This window comes from Tursiops truncatus, chromosome 15 (genome assembly GCF_011762595.2).
Source record: "Tursiops truncatus isolate mTurTru1 chromosome 15, mTurTru1.mat.Y, whole genome shotgun sequence".
In the NCBI taxonomy this organism is placed as follows: Eukaryota; Metazoa; Chordata; class Mammalia; order Artiodactyla; family Delphinidae; genus Tursiops; species Tursiops truncatus.
The window spans coordinates 19,947,367-19,972,256 of NC_047048.1; the positions used below are offsets into that span (position 1 = coordinate 19,947,367).

Below are 24,890 nucleotides of genomic sequence, written 5' to 3' on the forward strand. Positions count from 1 at the left end.
ATGAAAGGGTTTGGAGGTGTAGGGATTACAAGGGAGTATAGAAGGGCTTCTGGGGTTCTGGTTACAGAGAAATGTTTGCTGTGTGAGAATTCATCAAGATGGACACTTTTCATGTATAATAAACGGTTTTCAAAAACTATATGACCAGCCCAGACTAAAGGCAGCACCTTTGAACCCAAATTCTAAATTCTTAGAAGAGGGAGTCTGATTGGTCCAGTTTGGGGCAGATGTCCACATGTATCTGGACCCAGCGGAGCCGAGGCCATGGGTTCAGACAGCCTCTGGGAGCACAGATCTGGGGAGGCAGTTCTCAGAGAAAAGGGTTGTCTGCTTCAGTTAGATTTTCCAGGTGAACAGGGTTGAAGTAACAAAGCAGTTTGGGGTGCTGGATAAGCGCACAGACCCGGGCCAGAGTGCCTGGGTGTGAATCCTGGCTCAACCACTCACTGGTCATGGAAACCTGGGCTCTCAGGAGCCTCAGTCTCTGAGAGCCTCAGTTCCCTTATCTGTAAAATGAGATTGATAACAACAGTAATCACCTCATAGAGTGTAATGAAGAATAAAGAGATATTACATGTAAAGTGCTTAAAACAGTATCATATCTATGAATGCTGGTTCTTAGATATTATTATTTAAGTAAAATACTTGGACATCCTAAAATCCCAGACCACTGAAGTTGGGGGAGGACGGGCCTTCTGACTCCAGGACCAGCTCCTTTCACATCCCTCCAGGCTGCCTTTCTCCAGGGTCATCTGCCTTTGATTTCTCTATTTCCCGCAAGTCTGCAGCCTCCACAGGCTGAGGTCTTCTGGGAAATTCCCTTTATCAGGCTCTGAGGCTGGTCCCACCCCACAACCAGGAGAAGCCAAAATAACTCATAAGACAGGACATCCCCACCTCATTTAGTCCCACCACCTGTCCTCTTTGTGCACGGGAGAAACAGCTGGTTTCCATTCCCCAGATGCTGCACACCGTGGATTTGCTTCTTCCTCCACAGCATGAAGCTCTGTGTCTTTGTGACAGTGAGGGACAGAGGGCCGTTGAGAAGCAATTCATTCTGACCTTTACATGTTCATTCTGCACTGTGGATGCCATCAGTGGCACATGGCAAATGGGGGCAGAAGAATCCAGTGGAGTTCATTTCAGAGTCAAAGAATTGCATTTTACCACATTACCATCATTTTTATTAGACTTTTGCCCCGACCAGCCCATGGGAGGTGCCTTTGTATTTCCATTTTGTGACAAGCAAGATGGCATGCCAAAAATAAGGCTAGACTTTTGAAACTCACCGTCTAAGATTCGGAAGAACCATTGGTGGTAACAATATTAATTAGCACTTACTATGTGCCAGGCACAGCAAGAAGCCCTTAACATGGATTAACTCATTTAATCCTCACCTGAACCCTGTTAGGAGGGTGCTATTTTATCCTCTTCTTACAGAAGAGGAAACTGAGGCAGAGAGGTTGGGTAACTCGCCCAAGATTATTCAGCTAGTTAGTGGCAAACCTGGAATTCAAACCCCACCATTCTGGTTTCAGAACCACCCTACTATAGGACCTTTTGTTGGTTTCCAAACCTGGCTCCCCTGCAGAATTACCCAAAGGACTTCAAAATACAGACCCCCAGACCCTCGTCTGTAGCTCTTCAGGTGAGGTCTGTTCTTAACAGGCTATCAAAATAACCCTTAATCATTCAACCTGTCTGTACTCTGCAACGTAGCATTTAGAAATGGTAGTGGACATGTGTTGTTTTGATCTGCAAATATCTCTGCCTCCTTTTGGGGTTAGCAGAGCCTCAATTCTCCATCAAAAAGCCATCCCACCCCCACTGTATTTAGTTCCCTAAAGAGGGAACACTTTCAAGTCCCAACCAAGGGCTGGTTAGGTAACTTAAGCTTCACCACATAATGTCCCTCCTTCCGGAATTTGAATTTAGGGCCAAAACAACACAAGAACCAAAATCAAATACAACTGGTCTGGTCGTTTGGGAAGGTTTCTTCCAATTCTCTAAAGTACATTATACCCTTTTCAATAAATTTCTTTATAACAAGCTAACTAACCCAAGGTGGTTTCTGTTGCATGCAACCAAACAACACTAATTAGTAAAAGAATAACCAACTTGGGAGGAAACCCACACCTACCACAGATATCACCTCTACAGCATCCGTGACAACTGGTCTTTGCTCTACTGAGAGGGGAGCTAATATCCGTATACAGGAACCAGGCGGTCAGTTTGGGCTGTTCTTCCTTAGCCTGCACAGATGGTCCTCAGTCCTGATTCTGTCCTTTGAAGCTACCAAAAATCTATACAGTAGCTCTTTAAATGTTTAATGACAGCCTAGCCTCTGAACTATCCAGGCCAACCCTCAGAGGGCGTCCAGCCCCCTTGTAAGGTGTCCTTTTGCCCTTTGGAACATACACCTGGTTCTTGAGCACTTTTGTTGTGAATGTAGAAGTTATAGACTGCAGTGTTTAGTAGTAAATAATAGTCCTGGCGCACTGCCAGATTTAGATAGGTAATAGATAAATGAGAGACTGTGTGCGTGTGTGCATGTGCGTGCGTGTGCGTGTGTGTGTGTGTGTATCTGTACTGTTTAGGCTGATTTGCCCCTAATATTATTATTTACCCTTGAGAGTTTTGCCCTCTGGTGATGATGAGATCTTACCATGATGCCAAGACGATATTCAACCTTAACTGTTGCTTCACCTCCTGGAAGGAGCCAGATAGTCTTCGAGCATCATCAGAACTGAACTGTGGGGTGTCCCCGCTTGGGGTTATGAAAGACTAAACAACCCAGGCTTTGAGAAGAGTGCAGTTGACTGTTATGTTGCTTTTTCTGAGCCAAGAAGACCAGACAATGCCATGTAAGAGGAGGGGGGCCCTTTCTCTGATGATAGGGATGTCCTACTGCCACTAGTGCTCAGGCAGGAAATGGGTGGGGCCTGGATTGGCAGAGCTAGGACTTCCCTGCTCTGGGACCAAAGGTGAACTGGCCAACAGGGGCCAGAATCTTACCAAGAACACCTGAAGATTCCCATTTGGAGTACTAAGCTGGTTCCCAGCTGATGGAATATATTAACAGTAACCACATCTAGGGACTTCCCTGGCGGCCCAATGGTTAAGACTCTGCACTTCCACTGCAGGGGGTGCGGGTTCTATCTCTGCTTGGGGAACTAAGATCCCGCATGCTTTGTGGCCAAAAAAAAAAGAGTAACCACATCTAGAAGCAACTATAATTGCTTACAGTTATACCCAAGCCTTCGCTCAGGTCTGATTTTAACCAAATTAAGCGGGAAGGCTGACTCCATGCTGGAGGTGAAGTGGCACGAAAAACAAGACTGTCTTGTGTCCTCTGTTGTCTGCTTTCTTCATTCATAATGACTGTATAGTCCCATGTCAATAACATTTGAATCACTGTGACTTTTTACTGAAGTATAATTGACATACAGTAATGTACAGATTTTAAGCAGACCGTTTCATGAGTTTTGAAACATGTGTGCACCTGGCTAGGCACCATCCCAGTCAAGACATAGGACATTTCCGTTACCCCAGACACTGTGACATTTTAATCACTGTACAGCATCCCATCACATGGATATGTTTTACTTACAAAAACCCTAACTGGCAGTCATTCAGGTTGTTTCCAATTTTTCATTAGTATTAAATACTGAGACAATGAATATCAATTTAGCTAAATATATACACATATTCTTAAATAATTCCTTAGTAAAAATTCTTAAGCCAAAAAGTTCATTAACACTTTTGGTACATATTGGTAATATTCTCTGGAGAAAGATTAGACTAATTTACACACACTGGTGAATGTGTAAATTAGTCTAATCCTTTCCCCTCTTCCTCCTGTTTATGCTTTTTACTTTGAGTCCTATTTCTTTTGATATTGTTATTAAGGCCCTGTTTTATATGCTATGTGTGTTTTGGGGGTATATCTTTGCCTCTTTTATTTATTTTCTTTTTTGCAGTATGCGGGCCTCTCACTGTTGTGGCCTCTCCCATTACGGAGCACAGGCTCCGGACGCACAGGCTCAGCGGCCATGGCTCACGGGCCCAGCCACTCTGCAGCATGTGGGATCTTCCCGGACCGGGGCACGAACCCGTGTCCCCTGAATCGGCAGGCAGACTCTCAACCACTGTGCCACCAGGGAAGCCCTGCCTCTTTTATTTTTAACCTAATAAGTTTCTCTTGTACAATGCCTAGAATTATACATTTATCCAGTCTGATAAGTCTTTTCCTTTTAGTAGAGAATTTCAATCCATTTACATTGGGTTAGGTAACTGAAATAAACTGAAATGTATACTTTCTAGATTCCACAGTTCCTTGCTGGCTAATTTTTATCTTTGTCTTTATATTTTGTTATATTGACCAAAATGTTCTTTGTTATTTTTATCTCTAGATTGCTTCTTTCACACTAAAAGAAGTCTATCTGAACCAATATGTCTATGCCAAGAATTAAATAGTATTAAATATTTTATTTAGGATCTTTAAATTTAGACTCTAAGTTTACTATAGTTTAGTTTTGTTTTAATTAATTAATTAATTAATTTGGCTGTGCTGGGTCCTAGTGGCCGCACGCAGGATCTGCGTCGCGGCCTGTTTAGTTGCAGCATGCGAACTCTTAGTTGCAGCATGTGGGATCTAGTTCCCCGACCAGGGATCAAACCTGGGCCCCCTGCATTGGGAGCACAGAGGCTTACCCACTGGACCACCAGGGAAGTCCCTAGTTTAGTTTTTTATGCCAACTTTATTGGGTTATGCTGGTTACCATGGTGAAGGTGGCTTATAATAATAAACTGTGACAGCTATTGATCTTGTCTGCTCCTCAAAGTTTCCCATCCCCTCTTCTTATAACATACTTTGCTCTCTGAGCCGTAGGGATGCCACGTGATCCAGGCTTGATAAACTGTAAAGAGTTCATTCCCTTAACAACTGAGGACCAATCAATCAGAACCCTTTCCTGAGACTGATTATGAATGCAGGAAGAAAGAAGGCCACTTCTTCCTCTAGGGTTTCCATCTTTCCCTGGGGTCAACTACAACCAGGCTGACAGATATATTTACAGACATGTCCTGTCTACAGTAGGCACAAATGAGACAAGGACAAATCAGTCAGGGTCGCAGCAGGAAACAAATGGCATATTGAAATTAGAGAGTTTAAGGCAGGTTTCATGAAAGGACTATTTAGAAAGGTGTGGGCATGGTGTTGGGAAACCATGAGGGAGAATGTAGTAACTGGGGGCAATTAAGAGCAAAGGGACAAGGGAAGAGAGTAGTTCCTGGAACCCAAAAGGAGAGAATTGTGTAGAGATGGCTGCCTTTAGAGGAGCAGCGACCTTCAAAGAGTAAAGCGAAGAAGACCTCATGATCAATACCCTGGGCTCACCCTCCAATCTCCTATCAGTCCCTCCCCTTGAGCCAGAGGGTAAGGGAACCCCAACGGATGCAGCCCTTACAGGTCAGTCTCTCAGGGAGAAAGCAAAGAGGATCTGGAAGGACAAATGAGACAGCTGGCACAGCAGGCAAGGGCCAGTGTGGTAGACTACAAAATGGCCACAAATCTCCCCTTCCTGTACGCATCTCTGCGACTTTGCAGGCCCTCCTATCCAGAGGTGAAGTCTATTTCTCCACCTCTGAGTCTGTTCTTGGCCATAACCACTGTGACACAAATAAAAGCTTGAAAAACACCTGTGCTTTGGGGATTTCCCTCTCTTGCGGCGCTTGGAACCCTGAGACCAGTGTGTGAAAGAGCCTAAACCTGCCTACTGGGAGGAAAAGAGACCACGTGGAGGAGGAATGAAGAGTACCAGACAACAGGCTGCCAAGTGGCAGTCGCGTTCCTGAAGCTATCCAAGGTGATCCTGCACCAGCCAAGGCACTAGCTGACCAAACACAGGAGAGAGCTCAGCAGTGATCAGCTGAAGAGACCCAGATGAGAAGAATGGCCAAAGCAGCCCACAGAATCATGAGAAATAATAAATGACTATTGTTTGAAGCCACTAAACTTTGGAATGGTTTGTTACACAGCAAAGCTAACTGATACAGCTGATAATGAGAAAACATCTTGCAAGTATTGGATCCTCAGTTCCAGTGTCTGAGGCCCTTGTCCCTGAAGCTCTTACTCCTTCTCAATGTCCTTCCCATGAGCTGATCTCTTTTCCTAGTGCTGATTTGAGTTGGATTTATCTCATTTTCAATTTTTAAAATTGTGAAGGTTTACTTTTTCTCTGTAATTTGATACAATTTAAAATGAACAGATTAGGTATAAAATAAGCCACAAGGATATATTGTACAACAAGGGGAATATAGTCAATATTTTATAATAACTATAAATGGAGCATAACCTTTAAAATTGTGAAGCACTATATTATATACCTGTAACTTACATAATATTGTACATCAAAATATACTTCAATAAAAAAGTAAAGCATGTCAAAAATAAAGAAACATAAAGATATTTTAAGGCTCACTGTTATGAAAATCAAAATAAAATAAAATAAAATGAAGAGAAATCCTTCATTCTTCTAAAGTTTAAAATAATTTACCCATGAAGCCTATTATTCTGGAGCTCTGGGAGAAGAAAAGCTTCTTGGGCAATGTTCTCATTTCTCTCTTGATTATTCTCCTGTTATGGTTTTCAATTTCTTCTTGAGACAAAATTGCCAATTTAAAATTTCCTAGAAAATCATCCATTGCAACCAGATTTTCAAGCCCATTAGCATTTATATGCATATTCTTTTTAATGTATAAATCTAACATTCTTTTAAAATTTTCTTTTATTTCCCTTTTATTAAATCTTCAACATCTAACACATGATTTATCATTTTTAATATATTTCTTCATAAAATAAGACTTGATTAAGAAACACAAAAGGATACACTCAACATTACTGCCAGTGTCTTTCACTGACTGATTTAGTGATGGAATCAGGAGGACACAGGGCATAACAGTGAGTTTTATTCAGTACCTTGATATGCATGATAAGAAATTATTATTTCTAAAACCATAAAATGTTGAAGACATTATCTTCAGACAAACCAGCTCAAGAGTCCTTTCGTACTTTTGTACTGCCTGGCACAGAGCCTCTGCTCAGCAAAGTCAGCTATTATTATTACCTATTATTCCTTGGCAGGTCCTGCATCCCCCTTCTTGAGTAGGAGAGACTCCTCCAAGGATTAATAATAATTTAGAAACCAATTACTGAGTGCCTTCTTTGTGCCAGACACTATTCTGGACGTGGTTCAAGCAGACTCTCATTGAATGCTCACCAAAAAAAAAAACTATGGCATACGTACTATTTTCCCCATTTTAAAGATATAAACTAAGGGTCACAGAACTGAAATTATTTTACCAAGATCAATGGAGCTGTAAGCGTCAGCACTGGATTTTGACACTGAGTTTTTTCTGGCTCCAAAGTCTAGGTTCTTTTCTCAGCATTGCACCACAGAATTTGAGGTTTTGTATAAAGTAATGGAAATGGAAACAGTCATTACGTCCTAAGGGAATGATCTGGGTGGAGGCATGGACAGAATTATCAGTATATTCCTGACTAGGGAGGTAAGTAGAGTAATGGAAATGCCCTCAGCTACCTGCACCAGGGGCTTACAAGGACCCTTGTGCTTAACACTTTCATGCAATGACTCTTTAATCCATTTGCTGTTAATCCTTTTGTTGTGGTTGTAGTTAACTCTTATTCATTTTAAGGATTTCTTAAAACTTATTACAACAAATCTATGTGGTTGGTACTAATATCCCAGTTTATGGATAAGGAAACTGAGCCACAGAGAAGGAAAATGACACACCCAAGGTCACCTCATGAGTAACTGGCAGAGTCAGGACCTGAACTCAGATATGACTGACTTCAGAATCCACACTCTTAACCACCATTGTCTCTGGGCATGATCCTTAAATTGCCCAAGTCCCATTTGTAGCTGGAGGGCACTAAGTCAGCCAGGGACCTGGGGCAGGCAATAGGAGGAGGTCTGTTCTCCTACTGAGGTCATCTGTGACTCTGAACTACAGTGAGACCCACAGGTCTTTTCTGAAGTCCAGTGTGATGGCCTCCAGGGATGCTGTTCCACAGTGGTCCCCTGGGTCAACAGGACCTTCAGTAGTTTGACCAGAGATTCTTTCCCCTCAATGAAGAGTGAAGTCTATTTCTTTACCACTTGAATTTGGGCTTGACCATGAGACTACTTGATCCAGTGGTACATTATCAAACATGATGCACAGGCTGAAAAAGCACTGCTGCACTGGGACTCTTGGAACCCTGAAACCTCATGTGAACAAGGCAGAGCTGGCCAGCTGGAGGATGAGAGGCCATGTGGAGGAGAGCCAAGGCACCCAGGCCACCAACCGGCTCACTGACAGTCATGTGAATGGGGCCATCCTAGATCAACCAGCCACCAGACATCCACAGACACAAGTAAGAATCCCTTAAATTTTGTGCCCAAGACAAGTACCTCACTTGACTCATCCTAGTCCCAGCCCTCAGAGACAAGTCCTCTCTTTCTTGTTCTGAGAAGATCTCTCAGGACACTGTGTATGTGGTCAGTACTCTAAGTGCTGGGTAACTGTAATGTCCATATGTAATGCTTACGGCAATGCCAGAGACTTGGTCTCCCTGAGAGGTCGAAGAGACAGCAGGATTGAGCGTTTCCAAGCAGATGAGACCAAGAACAAGGAAGATGCCTACAGATGACCAGAAGTACCACCCAGGAACTCTGCTGTGTTTTGAGGTCCCCCAGTGGTGGGTGCCCATATGTATTGCCTGTTCCCATGGGCACTGAATGGTTGGGTCAGTAGCTGGGTTCACTGGGACAAAGCCTGATTCATAAAATTCCCTCAGGTAGCCTAATATGCCATGATGGAGATCTAGAAGGATGCCAACCACACAAAGATCTACTAATATCCAGAATATTCCCTGACTCAGACTGGACTTGGAATAGCAGAACGTAGAGGACAAAACCTAGCACATTCCTTGTTCACGGATGGAGACCGTGCTTTTCTACTCCATGAGCTTGCTGCACGCCAGCTCCTCCAAGGTCACAAAGGAGGAAGGCACTCCTCCATACCTCAGAGAGCCTGGCCAGGTTGGCAAGTAGGTGTGGCCAGATCTCTAATCATGTCTCCACCCCTGGACAGAAAAAGGTCAATGAACCAAGTCAAGTCAGTTCAGGAGTCTGGACCAATTCATCATCCTCAGTGCCAACCGGCCTCCTTGGAACTGTGTCCAGAGATAGAATCATTTCAGGTAGGCTGCCAAATCCTATGCATGCTGGCTGCAGGCAGTACTGCCTGCTCTCCCCATGCCCGAGGCAATGAACGGCTGCATGGCTCCATTCACAAAGAGCAGGGTCTCCTACAACTTACGGCGCCTACACACTCCTAGGAAGGACAACTGCCAGGTGGCAGGCAGAGGACCCATTCATTCTTCAGACATATTTGGTAGACATCTGTCCTTGCTGTCTGCCCAGCATGTATTCACTGTAATTCATTAGCACTGTCATTATCATCTTCACATACGTACCAGACACTGTCTTATATGTATACAGTGGATACTCGTAGCAAAGTTATATGGTAGGGTTTTATTCATTTTCAGCTGAGGAATATAAAGCACAAGGGAGTTAAGTACTCTGCCCAAGGTTACACATGTCTAGGCTCCATCCATAGCCTACGATTTTAACCAGTACACAATACTGCTTCTCTAGTTCTCCTCTGAGGGACCACCTCTCCCCCACTCTCAAATCATGGGGTAGGCACACCGGCCCTCCTCGCCAGGAGTAAGCACGTAACCAGGCCTGCCAATCAGCATAACCATCCTCTGGTTCCATATGACCCAGGGTCCAATGAGACTTTAGCTCTTGTCACTGGAACTGCAGCACTGATAAGACATTATGACTAAAGGTACCACAGCCATCATGCTGTTGTTAGGAGAAAAATCTTCTTGAAACAGAAACCAGGATAGAGGAAGGCTGGGCCAAGACGTGGAGAAAGAGATTCCTGAAGACCTCATTTCGGCCCCTTGATTCACTGTGTCTGAAGCCAGTCTACCCTTGGAGATTTTCAGTTTCAGGGACCAAAATTTCCCTTTTCACATAAAACAGTTTGAGCTCTTTCTATCTTAGGCAACATAAAAAGTCAATGAATAAAGACAGGATATGGGAAACACCATCCTCTTGGCTGCTCTTTGAGTACCAAGCCTTGGTCTGCATGAACATTCAGAGCTTGCATAATGGAGCCATGCTGTCCCCCCAATCTTCCCTGCCTGCTTTCCTGGGGACAAGAGATGGAATTGCACTAAAAGGGTCAGGGAGTGTGATCTGAGAGAACATGAAGAATGGTCCCATCTTTGTCTCTGCAAACGAGCCTGTGAAGGCTTTGGTTGTTCTCTGTTGCCTGGAGTTTTTAAACCCAAGTACCACAGTCTCCAAGCAAAGCAACTTCAGTATTAGCTCTAGAGTGTGCGTGGTACACCCCTGATTTGCAGCCAAATGGCAGATGACCACTTACAGAAGGCCAGCAAGAACATATGCAATAACAGAGGTAGTTATCACCACCCACTTCACGCAACCTCAGGTCAGCTGGCAAGTCCAAGGGACCAGGACAGGACCAGTGGGAGACAAAGCCAATGGGGAAAATTCCAGGAAGGTGAACCAAAGCAGGAACAAAATAAGAGAACCAGGGGTGACAGCTGCACACAGGGTACGCTGAACGCAGTTCATGACTGGGCCAATGGAAGAGTGTGCATGGTGGAAGGTCCAGGACAGTTTCAGCTCCATGGAAAAGAATAACGCAAACAATGAGACTTTACCAATAAGAGGTGCTTCTTATCTCACATACAGAGTCTGGGCATAAGAGAACTCAGCGTTGGCTCAGCAGCTCACCAATGTCATCGATGACCCAGATCCCTTCAACTCTTCCACCCTGCCATGCTCACGATGTCAGCCGTGTCTCCCTTATTGACTCAAACGGTTGCCACAACTCTGTGCATTACATCCTCCCACAAAAATGTCCAACAGAACAAAGTAAGGAGTGTCTTCCTTTATCAGAAAGGAAAGTCTTCCTAGAAGCCCTGCCCAGACTTCCCTGCAGTTCCCACTGAGCAGAATTGGGTCACGTGCTCGCTCACTAGCTACAAGGGAGCCTGGGAAAACAAGTATCAGGCATCTTCAGCTTTTAGCATGAGAGGTGGCCTCTGCCAGAAAAAGAGTGGGGGTTAGGAATGGCTGCTGGGTAGGCAATCCACATGGTACCCCAAACTTTTGGTAAACTTGCACCATATCCTTTGCCATATCCTTAGAGCACTCACGCTGCCATTCACTTAATATTTTCCTTGAGTCTCTTTATTGTTTATTTAACCTAACTACCTTTCCCTAGATAGGAAATTTTCTATCCCCACCATAAATGCAAAACCATTACTAGACACATTTTCCAATCCATATTAAAATAAATCCATAATGATCAAAACAAAAATTGCCAGGTTTACCCAGAAGCATCCCTTGTCCCACCAGCAGTAATCATACTCTGGGGTACACAGTAGCAGGATAAGCTCACTTCTTCCTAATTCTTGGGCCCTAGTAGAAAAAATTCCCTACCAAAGAGCTAAAAAGTACACTGTAAGGTACCATCCTAACTACCTTTTTATAGTAGCCATAAAAATTTAGCCGCTGCCCACCACTCTCATGCCTCAGCCATAAACATGAAGACATTTTGCAGAATCACAGTAGGGAAACTAGCTGGTTTCTTGAAGTCACACACCCCTCTCAAAATGTTTTGTTGTTTTGTTCTTTCCCATTAAAACGAAAATCGTCTCAGAGGCTATAGGACCATGACATCCTGACTTTTCTGTCTCAGTGTACTCACAGATACCCAAAAGGATGCATTGACTGTGGACAGAGAGAGGTGACCGGGGCCCGTTACTTACATCGGAGGCTGGACCCTTGTCAGCACCTGGGCAGGAGAAAGTGACAAACTCATGGCACCGCTTGTGCACGACAAAACAGCAGACTGCAAAAGAGAAAATAAGGGTAGGAGTGGGGGAAAAGGAAAGTGGAGAGTAGGGAAGGAGGGGAAGAGAGGAAGAAATCGTTAAACCTGGACTTCCCGACAAGTAAAGGCTTTATACCAAAATAAACAATGCCTTCAGCTTCTGCACCTTGTCTTTTATTGAAGTCAAACTCTTGGGTACACGGATGCTACAACTTGCAAATTACTTCGCTTGTAATGTTAACTAGGGTTCAAAAGATCACATATGCTCAAAATTACACTTGAGTGAAGATCGCTTAAGTTGTATGATCTTCCACTACTTTTGGAACAGAATGTTGTTTTTCAGATCGGGCACCACAGGAAGCTAGCTGTTGGCTTGTGTTTAGGTCCATAACGCTTATGAAGTATGTACACTTAATCACTAGAATCACACTTAGAGAGATGCATAATGTGAAGGGCATGTAGAAAAAGAGTGAGCAGGAACGGCGGACCCACACCTGCATCTCACCCAGGAGCAACCATCAACTAAGTGGAAGAAACAGGCTACATGTTTACATGGTTACTTTAGCAGTTTGAAACCAAATGTGTACATACATATGTTTGAATTTGTATGCGTTAAACGCTCCACTATTTGGGGACTATATTACTTAGGGGGCGGGACAATTAGAGAATACATACAAAATAAAACTATTTTTTGTTGTTGTTCAAATCTATTTTTATAAACTCTAGACTGTGGACTCCTGGAGGATGGGCACCATGCTCAGAATCTCTCTAAAGGACATTCTCAGTAAATGAAAACAGGACAGGAAACCTCAAGGTTACCACTAGTGATATAATGGACCTGGGCAACAATCATCAATGCTGCCAACATCAGAAAAAGACACTACCTGCCTGCTGATGAAAGTGCTATGAAGAATCCTACCACCTGTGAAGTATTCTTGCCAAAATAATCACGCCTGAATCAGTTCAAGAATCTTCATCCAACTACCAATTTACCGCAACTACAAGTGACAGACGCATTTTAAATGACACCACAGTGAGAAAAAACAAAATTTTAATACAGAAGAATGTGGTAAGCTACAAGATGTTTTTTCAACAAATAAACTGGAAGAGGAGAGGAGAGCATCTGTCCTCTTCTGGACGATACTGTAGCGACGGCTGCATTTAGAGAATATATAAAACAAAAAGTAAACCCTAGTATAAACAATGGCTTTTAATTAATAACAATGTATCACTATTGGCTCATCAATTGTAACAAATGTACCACACTAATGCAAGATTCTTTACAAGCACTGTACATATATTAATTCATTTAATACTCCTAACGATTCTAAGGCACGCCATTTCATTTTTTTTACATTCTTTTTTGTTAATATTCTTTTCCATTATGGTTTGCCATAGGATATTGAATATAGATGTCTTTATTTTTTTAATTGAGATATAATTGATATAACATTATATTAGTTTCAGGTGTACAACATAATGATCCTATATATATATATGTATACATATATATATATATATATATGACCATAGCAAAATGATCATCACTGTAAGTCAACATCCATCCATCACCAAAAATAGTTATAATTTTTTTCTTGTAATAAGATCTTTTATCTACTCTCTTAGCAACTTTCAAATATACACTACAGTACTATTAACTATAATCAACTCTCTATATATTACATCCCCAGACCTTTTTATTTTGACCACTTTCACCCATTTCACTCACTCCCCACCCCCACCTCTGGCAACCACCAATCTGTTCTCTGTATCTACAAGTTCGCTTTTTAGTTTTGGTTTGGTTTGGTTTTTGTTTTAGATTCCAGATATAAGTGAGTTCATATGGTATTTCTCTTTCTCTTTTTGATTTATTTCACTTGCAAATGTTAATAATAGGGGGAACTAGGGTGGAAATGGGGTTGAGGGAGTATACAGAAACTCTGTATTTTCCAATCAATTTTTCTATATGCCTAAAACTGCTCAAAACAACAACAAACAAACAAACAAAAATGGAAAACTGCAAGAGGAAAGTAGCAGGGCAGAGGAGAAACATACATTCAAAGAGATTTAAGAAACATATCAACTAAATGCAATATGTAGACCTCGTTTGGATCCTAATTTAAACAAACTAATAGTTTTTTAAAATTATGAGACAATCAGAAAAGTGGATATATTCACTTTTTGATGGTATGAGAGAATCATTGATATTAGGGAATTATAATTTTTGATGTAATAATGGTATTACGATTATTTTTGTTAAAGAATACTTACCTCTAAGAATACATCCTATAATCTTTATGGATAAGATGATTCTATTCAAAATAATTCAGTGTGACATAAAGGAGATAGAAAGGGGAGGGTTATAGATGGGAAAAAAAAATGAGTCTCGACTGGTCATTACTGACCCTGGCTGATGGACACAGAAGGATTCATTATACTAATCTCTCTACTTTTACGTATATTTTCTGTAATAAAAACATTTTAAACGCTCGTGGTCTAAAACAAGAGTTCCAAAGGGGCCAATTGCTTTCTCCTTTGCTTTCTCCCCTTTCTGTTTTAGTATTTACTGTATTTTATAAATAATATATGCTTTGTCTGAAGACATTTGTGTCAAACAGTGTGTGCTGTGTGTGTGTGGGGGGGGGGTGGTCCCTCTCTGTGCCTGTATATCTGTGACTGCTGAGAGAAATACATGAGCAGTGGCCAAAAAATGCCACTGATGGTTATCTCTGGGCAGTATGACTACAGATTATTTTTCCTTACAATCTTACATCTGTATTGTTTGAAATGTTGACAATGAGTATTAATTATATAATCAGGGAAAATAAGCCCACTTTCATTTTGAAACACAACGAAGAGTCAAAGAAAAACAAAGGTCAGGAAATGAAAAATATGACTGCCCAAACTGGAAACTCAGTGGTTGGGCTGATATAGAATGGAGACAGCTAAAGAGGAACTTAGTACACTGGAGTCTAAATTGAGTGATTTTCCCTGAATTCTGCAAAAAAGTAAGAAAAAAATAAAAGAAACGATACAAAACTGTAGGATAGATCCCAAAATTCTAACAACCATATAGAAGGATACTCAGGAAAGAACAGAGAGAACGGTAAAGAATGTGTAATTAAAGAAAATAGAAGGAAGTCCTCTAAAGATTAAGAAGAATTTGAGTCATTAAATTGAAAGAAACTATCAAGTGTCAATAGATATGAATGAAAAGAACAACTAATGGTGAGGATTTTCAAGGCTCTGAGATCATTGTGAGGACGTGTCCAGCAGTGGCAGGAGGAGAAGAGGAGAAAGATTACTGACAAAGGAACAAAAATAATTTTAACACCAGATTTCTTGTCTGCAACTTTGAATTCTAGAATACAATGGAGCAATGTCTTCAAAGGTTTAGAAAAAGTCATTTGAACCTAAAACCCCATACATAGCCAACCTAGCATTCAAGTGAAAGTACAAAATAAATACATTTCCAGAATATAAGAACTTGGAAAACTTACTTCCCACAAAAGAAGTAATAGAGAATATACACTCCGCAAAACAACAACAAAATGAATGAATGGGGCATAGCAAACAGTGGTGAAAGAGAGAACAAAAAGAAAAGCGGGGCGGGGGAAGAGAGACTTAAGTCATAAGAGATGGGGTTGGGAAAAAGACTATAAAATTGCAATATGCTAAGAGTCTTGTCTTATTCCTCAGGAGTTTATAGGTATTGAGAAACCGCATTTAGGACATTATAAGTTTGAATATGTGTGTTAACAATTAGGAATAAAAATAAGAATAGAAGTATTATATATAACTTGCAGACCACTAAAAGAAAAAAATGGACAAAGAAAACTTAATCCAACTACACTTCAAAAGGCCTTCCCATATGACCCAAATTCCTATAAATACAATTTTTTTTAACTTTTATATGGCATGATTTGCACTTTAAACTCTTTTATCATCTGTAATTTCTTGATTATCTGAAATGACATGGGAATCTAATTTGCCATTTTTTCCAAATAGGTAATCCATTGTGCCAGCATCTTTTACTGAATAATTCATCCCCTCTCCACTGATCTCAAATGCCAACTTTATTATATGCTAAATAATTATATACACTGGGGTCTGTCTTTGGGCCTTCTATTCTGTTCCACTGATCTGTCTTATAATAAAGCAATATGGGATTTAATTATAGTACCTTTATAACATGTTATATCTTGGTTGGGCAAGTCCTCCCTCATTATCCTTATTTTCAACATTTTCTTGGCAGTCACGGAGAGTTCCAAGTGAACTTTAGAATCGGTTTATCAAGCTTTTAAAAATACCGACGGAGGAACTTCCCTGCTGGTGCAGGGGTTAAGAATCCACCTGCCAATGCAGGAGACACAGGTTCAAGCCCTGGTCCGGGAAGATCCCATAGGCCACGGAGCAACTAAGCCCGTGCGCCACCACTACTGAGCCTGTGCTCTAGAGCCCGTGAGCCACAACTACAGAGCCCACATGCCACAAATACTGAAGCCCATGCACCTAGAGCCCGTGCTCCGCAACAAGAGAAGCCACCGCCAAGAGAAGTCCCTTGCACCACAATGAAGAGTAGCCCCCACTCGCTGCAACTATAGAAAGCCTGCACGCAGCAACGAAGACCCAACACAGCCATAAATAAACAAACAAATAAATAAACCGATGTAATTTTTATTGGAATTATATTTAGTAAATTTCCCACCCCCAGAAAAAAAAATTTATTGGGACTTTGGTAATTAACACTTTCATAACAATGAGTCTTTCTAGCAGGAATAGGGTGTCCCTTTGTTAAAATTTTATTTTATGTCTCCCAATAAAGTCTTAATTTTCTCTATAGTTCTACAAATTTCTCACTTAGTATTATCTGAGAGGTCCTTTTTCTACGCTATTATGATTTTTGAAATCTTTTCGCATTTTGTTTTCCAAGTGGTTATCGTTTACAAATAGGAAAGAAATAAACTTTCAGTGTATTTATTTTGTAAGTATTTTTTAAATCTGTAATAGTTTTTGTGGGTTTTCAGTTGCTTCCATTGAGTTTTCCATGTAGAGAATGATATTATCCCCAATAATAACATTTTTCTCTTCTCCTCCCTGATAGATATGCCTCTTTTTTTTCCCCTTATATTTCCATGTCAAGAATTTCCAGAACAAAGTGGAATAAAAGGGATGACAGCAGACAGTCCTGTCCCATTTGGAGCTTTTACCAGCTTCACCTCTCCCTCACTGTCTCCTCAAACTAACTTTTGGAGTTTATATTTTCCTTTGGAATTATCCATAGTGTTCTTCTCAGTGTGTTTCAACTGCATCATCTTATCTGAGATGGTGCTGTGCCCTTTCTCATGCTTTCTTCACATTGTATTGTTAGGGAATCTCTCTTTTTATTTTTTCCAGAGGTTCATCTTCCTTGTTGTCTATTTTATTATTCTTTCATTTTAAAGAAGCAAATCATGGACATATTTCTCAATTCTATTGTTTTTTTCCTACTTGATTGTTAGTTTTACTCTCACTTGTCCTACTTCTTTTATTTGTATTTGTACTTTTATTCCTTATTAGTGGGGAGTATCTGGAGTCAAATGGCCAGGTTTGGATGCATTCATCATTTGTAAACTATGGTACTTGGGCACATTACCTTAGCTCCCTGTGTTTCAGTTTTCTCTCTGAAAAATGACGGTGATAATAATAATACCCATATTACAGTGGTGTTGTCAGAATTAAACAAGCTAGTCCATGCTCAGAACTGTGCCTAGCGTATCATGAGTATTCAACAAATGTCTGCTGCTTTTTTTCATTATTCTTTTTAAAGCTTCTTGAATTGACTGTTCAGTTAATTTCTTCCCATTCTTCTTCATTAAAAGTTTTAAGATTTTAAAGCTAAAAACTTTCCTTTCAAGCACAGCTTTGGCTGCATCCTATGTTTTATATTTAGTGCCATCACTGTTTTAAGTTTCTAAGTGGCCTATTACTGTGGTTTTCATTTCTTCCTTAGCCCAGAGATGTCTAGGAAAGTTCTCCTCCCCCCGCCCACCATTCACCATTTATAAGCAACTACCTTAGTCTAGAACCTTTCTTCAAAATATCCAAAATATCAGTTATGATCTTATTCATCCATACTCTCTTTGACGGAAGGAGGGGGGCTCACCTCTAGTTTCCTAGTGTCTACCACAATTCCTGGTACATAACTGATATGTAAATAAATGTTTGGTGAATGAATGAACAAAAGAATGAATATCATCAGCCACAGAAAAAGAAGAACGCCCAATCAACTTTACGGTAGCTGTAGCTCCTGGCTGGCTTTCCACATTCTACCACCATAGACAGGGGTAGGAAGACACCAGTCATCAGCTAGGTCTCTTTAGGCAGCCTTCCAATTAGCCACACAATAAACAATCCATCCCTACCAAGGTAGACTCAATATGCCAAGGGACTAGGCTATACTCCAGCATACTCTACAGAGAAGCTGGGAACAGACTGGAAAGTTGATGACCTTCCAGTGCAGGTACTTACTTCATACAACGTGCTTCTGAAAAGTTCTGCAAATCACATTTCCCACTAACTAAAACACTTCACAGAAAAGTAGTAGGGCTGGCTATTTAAAGAAACAAACTAAACCCTTTTGTGATACAAACAAACACCCCCACATTTCTGTTTGGCAAATTCAGGATAAAACTAGCTTTTCTTAAATAAGAGCCAACATTCAATGAGCTGCTGAAACACGTACCAGGTCCTACTTTCAAACAGGTACCTCGTAAGAGCCAAGAATTCCTAGATGCTTCACAGTTTATTCAATAACTCCTTGCTCTGTAGAGGTTAAAAGCCTGCAGCCTACAGCCCTCTGAATCCAACCCGTAGCCATGCTTTCTTAGGACTACACAAGGCGGTCTCAAACTCAAATGCCTAAGGGACAGATAAGCAATGAAAATGGCTGAGGGTCAGATGGGAGAATGCATGCAGGACCTGTTTAAAAGGGGAAACTGCTACTTGGCTCCAGCAGAGAATGAGATTAAGGTCCCAAGTACTATCGTCCTCCACTCCTCCTGTATTACATGTAAAATCACAAAGGTCACAGGCCTGTAGGTAGAATAACATCTTTCCCCAACCTCACCAAAGATGTCCACGTCCTAATCCCTGGAATTTGTGATTATGTTACTTTACATGGCACAATAGACTCTGCAGATGTGATTACATTAAGGATCTTGAGAATGGGAATTATACTGGATTATGCGGATGGGCCCAATTAATTGTAATTACAAGGGTCCTTATTAGAGGGAGGCAGGAGACTCAAGAGTCAGAGAAGGAGGTGTGACTATAAAAGCAGAGGCTGGAGTGATGTCATTGCTGGAAAGGAACACAAGTCAAGGAATGTGGACGGCTTCTAGAAGCTAGAAAAGGCAAGGAACAGATTGTCCCCTAGAGCCTCCAGAAGGAATGAAGCCCTGCAGACATCCTGATTTTAGCCTCATGAGACCCATTTTCAGACTTTTGACCTCCAGAACTATAAGGTAATAAATCTGTGTCATTTTAAGGCATTAAGTTCATGGTAATTTGTTATACCAGCAATAATAAACTGATATACCAGCCAAGGATCAGAAACAGCTCATTGATCCCAGGAGACCTCTCTGGAGTATCTGGCCCCAGAAAGCAATGGGACCCCAACTCTACCTCATACTGCACCCACTCCCAAATGCTCAACTCTAGCCATTATAATTTATTTGTTGCATCCAAAGAGAACTAGATGAAGTCATTAAATTTTTATTTTCTCTCTTTGGAGTGGATCCATCTCTTGTACCCTATTCTCACCAGGGTCTAAAATGGAAAACTGACATCTTTGGGAAGCAATCTTTGTCCCCGAATCCATAATTACCTGAGATAGATATCCCAGCACTAGCTACAGATGTCTGTGTTGGGAGAAGAAAGAGAAGGACCCTCAACACTCTCCTCAGCTCTCATCTCTCTCAGGAGGCCTCCAAATAGCCGTTTCTCGAGAGAGAAATCCACAATCTGCAAGAGCTACAGGCCAGGCCTCTGGATCAGATGGACCTCAGGTTGAACCCTCATTTTACGAGTCATAAACTGAAGGACATTAGCTCAATTACTATGCCAATACTAACCCAATTACTATTACTATGCCTCTCTGAGCCTCCATCTCCTTCTCCAACATGGGAATGATAGCAGTACCTACTCTGAGAAGGCTGTTGTGAAGCTCAAATGAGACAACACACACAAAGCGCTTGGTGGAAAGAGGCAGTTGAGTTGGAGGCACCAGCATGGCAAGTTTGCTTTGCGATGGCCGGGGAGGACCCCCTCTTTCCTCCCAGGTCAAAGCTGACTCACTGGCACGAAATTCTGCCTAGTGTCCAAGATGAGGTGGGGCTCCCCCACATGCTTTCTGGAAACATCTCCATGATCGAAGGCAGAAAGGCCTGGTAACCATCTCCACCTAACACCTTGCCTCACTGACATTCAGAAGAGTGACTCACATGGCCATGGACTTGAGTCTGGAAGGGCTTTCACATCCATTCACCTGAGCCACATCACGGCCCTGTGAGGAAGGTGTTTTGATCCACGTTATAACGACAGGGATGCTGACACTCAAAGAGCCATGACTTGCCCAAGGGTGTCCAGCTAGTCGGTGGCAATGCTTGTATTTGAAACCAGGTTTGTCTTTCTCTTGAGCCCACACTCTCAACTCACATGGCGTGGCTGCATTTGTGTTTGTCATTCATCTCACTGTTCCAGAAGAAATCCTCCCCCACTTTCCTCACCCCAGCCATCCAATCAATTGCTAAATCCTACTGATTCTTCCTTCGCAACATCTTTCATACCATATCCTCCTGTATACTCCCCACTGATTCCACCCTAACCGCCCTCAGTAACTCAGATGTGGAATTTTGCAATGAAACCTTAACGGGTCTCCCCAGAAATTGATGAGCCAAAGTTTCCATAACCACAGAGGAGATAAGACCACCAATGTTATGTGATTGCCATGATATCTAAATGAGACATGGTGTACAGAGGCACAGCATCAGGGCACAAAGGAAGCTCTCAGTGAAGGTTTATTTACTTCCTTCCAGGTTAGAGGCTTACAGTCCAAGTTCTGCAGCCAAGCTGCCCGGACGCTACACCAGGCACCACTATTTGTTAGCTCTGTGACCTGGAATAAGTCCATTGACCTTGCTGTGTCTTGGTTTCCTAGTCTATAAAATAGAAATAATAACAGTGCTTTTCTCATAGAGTTGTTGTGAGGATTAAATGAGGTCATCTTAGTACAGTGTGTGGACACAGTAAGAGCCTAACATATAGTAAATACTGTCAATATTATTCCTACCTACTTCCCTCCACCCCCTGCAGCCTACACACTCCTGGAAAATTCATCCTGTGAAAACTCAGCTTGATATTATTTCCCTGCCCCAACACATTCACTGGCTGCCTATCATCTAAAGTTGCACTGTCCAATATGGTAGCCACAGGTGACATGGGGCTACGCCAATTGCACTTAATTAAATGAAATTTAAAATTCAGTTCTTCGTTCACACTAACCACATTTCAAGTGCTTAATAGTCACATGTGGCTAGAAGCTACCACACTGGGCACTCATCGTAGAAAGTATTATTGGACAGCACTGGCCTAAAGAATAAAGTTCAAATACCGCAGGCTGACATCCATCCATCCACATATAGCCACCGTCTAACTTTACTCTTATCTCCTCTCACTCCATTACCCCACACTCCTGCCAGTCTGGATGACTGTCCCTTTCTACCATAAATATATCACTACCAACAGCCCATCCCATGATGGCCACAAGGAAATTCAAGGCACAGAGCTCAGTTCTCCAGCGAACAGACTGAAGGCCAGATTGGAGTAGAAATGACACATTCCACAGGATAATTCAGCTCAGGAGCCCCATGGGACAGATAATGGTTGGCTCATCCTACCTACTTTATTGCAGGGGTTACAAACTTAAATGCCTACAAAGGCCAGGCCTTGTGACTAAGTGAAGCCAGCCTGGTGTAATACAGCAGGGATGGGTGGATGGGATGAACTAGAGAGCACACGTCCATCCCTGGGATACTCAATTCCATTCAACAGTGGCCCTGTGAGCGCTAGTCCGGTGTTGCCAGATGGGAATTTTTTTAAGCTCTGTGCAGAACATCCAAAAACATCTGAGTCCCGCCGGTTTACAAGCTCTGTTTTAGCTGGTCTTCCTGACTCAAATACTTTCACCTTGATTACTTCTTATCTCTGAGCTAAAATATCCCCAACCACAGAATGGGGATAAGATCACCTACTTCACATGTAGTTGTGAGGATGAGACCAGATTCACGTGCTTGGCAGGTACCTGCCCCATATCTAATTCTTAATAAAAATATGAATGAGTGCATTAACAATGAATGAATAAATGAATGATTGGACTTTTTTGGTCACCCCCTCACTCAGAAATCACCCACCACGGCTGAGTCAAGAGGAAGGCAGCTGTGGCCGGGGCGGTGGGTGGTACGTGTGCATCTGTGGGCGGCTGGCCCCAGCACAGCCAAGCTGCGTGAGCTCAGAATCATCTCACAGCCCTGCCTGGCCGGCCTTGGGTGTGCAGTGAGGATTTCTTTTTAAAACTATATACCATGCTTATGGCTTAAAATTCAAACATTACAGATGAGCATATGGTTGAGAATCACTGCTCTACTCCATTATTGGAGGGAACTATTTCTTGTCTGTCCTTCTAGAGATATTCTCTGCACGTGTGTCAGCACATGTGAGTCTCTACCTATATATGTAGTATAATTCTCTATTTCCTTCTTGTTTTTTATCTATGTTCTTTTTGTTTCAACCATATGATACAATTCTATACCCCTGGTTCTCAGCCCTGGCTGCACACTGAGTCATTTGGACTTTTCAAAACATATCAGGGCTCAAGTCCCACCTCAAGAGATTGAGTTATTGGGGGGATGCTGGGAACAGGTGACTCAAACGTTGAAGAGCATTGCTGATCTGCACACTCTCCATGCTTTTTCCCCAACTAGCACAGCTGGAGGCCCACTCTATCTCAGTATGTAGAGAATGACCTCATCCTGTTTCCATAACTGCATCTTATTCCATCATATGGGGCTACCATTTATTTACCCAGCCTTAAAGGGAATTTGCAAAATTGTGATGATGATGATGATTGCCTCCTGTAAAAGAGGAGGAAGCAGGAACAAACTTCATTTGTTTAGCAACAGCCCAGCGCTACAGAGAGAACTCAAAAGCAAAAGCAAGAGCCTTGCAGCGGTCAGCAAATGCAGGAAAGGAGTGTTTTCATTTATAATGTTACCAAATTTATTTAACTGAACCAGATAAAGCAGTGGAGCCAACGAGAGGTAAAGGACAGGCCTCAGAAGTAAACAAACCCATGAGAAGACAGCTGCCCCACACCACCACCTTCTGCTATACCAACCCTGGGGAAAAGGGCCTGGGCAGGACAGCTGCTGGGAATATCCTGCTTGTCTGGATAACACATGGAGACTGCTCTTGACCCCTTGGCCTCCCCATTTTGATCAGGCCCCAAAGGCGGGGGCAGTAAGACAAAATGCCATGGCCTAAGGGGAAACATCAACATCCCTTCATTCACCAGCTACATCCCACCCTAGAGCTCTCAGGCCAGGAGAAGAGCTGGTCCCGAAACCAAGTGTGGTGAACACGCCCAACCAGCATCCATCCTCTCTGCTTCTATTTGGGGCATCTGATCCCCAGTTCCTGTGAGCTGGCTAAGGATGCCCTCACGCCCAGTTCCCAGGGTGGACATAGGACCCAGGCCACAGTGTGGATTCAGGGATGGGCATGTGACTCAAGGCGCCCAATGAGAATCAACTTCAGGACCCTTGCTGGAATTTATTAGGAAAGAAGATTTATTTTCCAGCAGTACTGCTAAGCTGGTGGGGAATGAGTCTGCATCTGCCATCTTTATTATCACTAAGGAAAAGCTTTCCTGAGAATGAAGCCAACAAAGAGAAAAGCAGAGCCAACAGGTATCTGATAACCACATATGAGCACCTGGATTCAACCAAGCCTGAAGGGAGAACCCCTTGACTTTTCTGTATAAGTCAACAAGTCCCTCCTTGTCTAAAGCAACTTGAATTGGGTTTTTGTTTCCTGAGACCAAAGAACGTATGACTAATAAAGCAAAGGTGAGAAGTTAGAGGATGGGCAGGGAGGGCCCCTCTTTTCTCCTGTGTCTCATGGGTTCCTGTAAATAGACCTCTTTTCTTTTTTATTTAGGGGCTTGATATTAAGAACATTCAATTCGATCAGTCCGTGTTGGTGGATTGAGGAAAGACGGGATACAGTGTCTCACCCTACCCTTATTCCTGTAAATATCGTAGTCCTATGAGGATGGCTTCACCTAGGAGTTTGCTCAGGTAAGAGAAAATACCAGGAGGTATAAGATTTGACAGGTCTCCTTTACCCACAGGCGCCTGTCACTTGGGCTTCTTTTCAGTAAGTGCCTGTAGGATGGGCACACCCACCTCGCTGATGCAACAGAGATTTATACCATCTGTCTACTACCAGCTCCTACCCTTGCTCATGAAGGAGGGGCCACATAGCCACAAGGCCAAGTCTTTTCTTGACTGTCATGTCAAGAAATAACATGAGTCATATCTGCCAAATTGTGCCTCCAGAGCTAGTGGCTTGAAGCCCAGAGACAAATTCATGTCAATCCCAGTCCCCTAACTCACTCTAAAAAGCAAACAGAGAAACTTAATCCTCCAACAGGCAAAACACTAGCAACAGCTCCGCAAGGAGGGGTGGGCTGTTATGTGAACATTGCAAGTATCACCCAGTCGAAGACAGGGCCATGGAGATTATAGTGGGCATCTGTTGGTTTTGCCTGCACAGCATGCATTCTCCAT

The 24,890-nt window shown here is 42.3% G+C and overlaps 1 protein-coding gene across 2 annotated transcripts in view; it reads right to left on the reverse strand.

The window, feature by feature from the left end:
* Positions 1-24,890, reverse strand: part of PRKCB (protein kinase C beta) — a 311,539-nt gene that overhangs the window by 168,177 nt on the left and 118,472 nt on the right. For both annotated transcript variants that reach the window (XM_019922044.3, XM_019922043.2), the window contains exon 3: positions 11,939-12,021. In XM_019922044.3, coding sequence (XP_019777603.1) covers positions 11,939-12,021 — 83 coding nt within the window. The remainder of the gene's footprint in view (positions 1-11,938; positions 12,022-24,890) is intronic.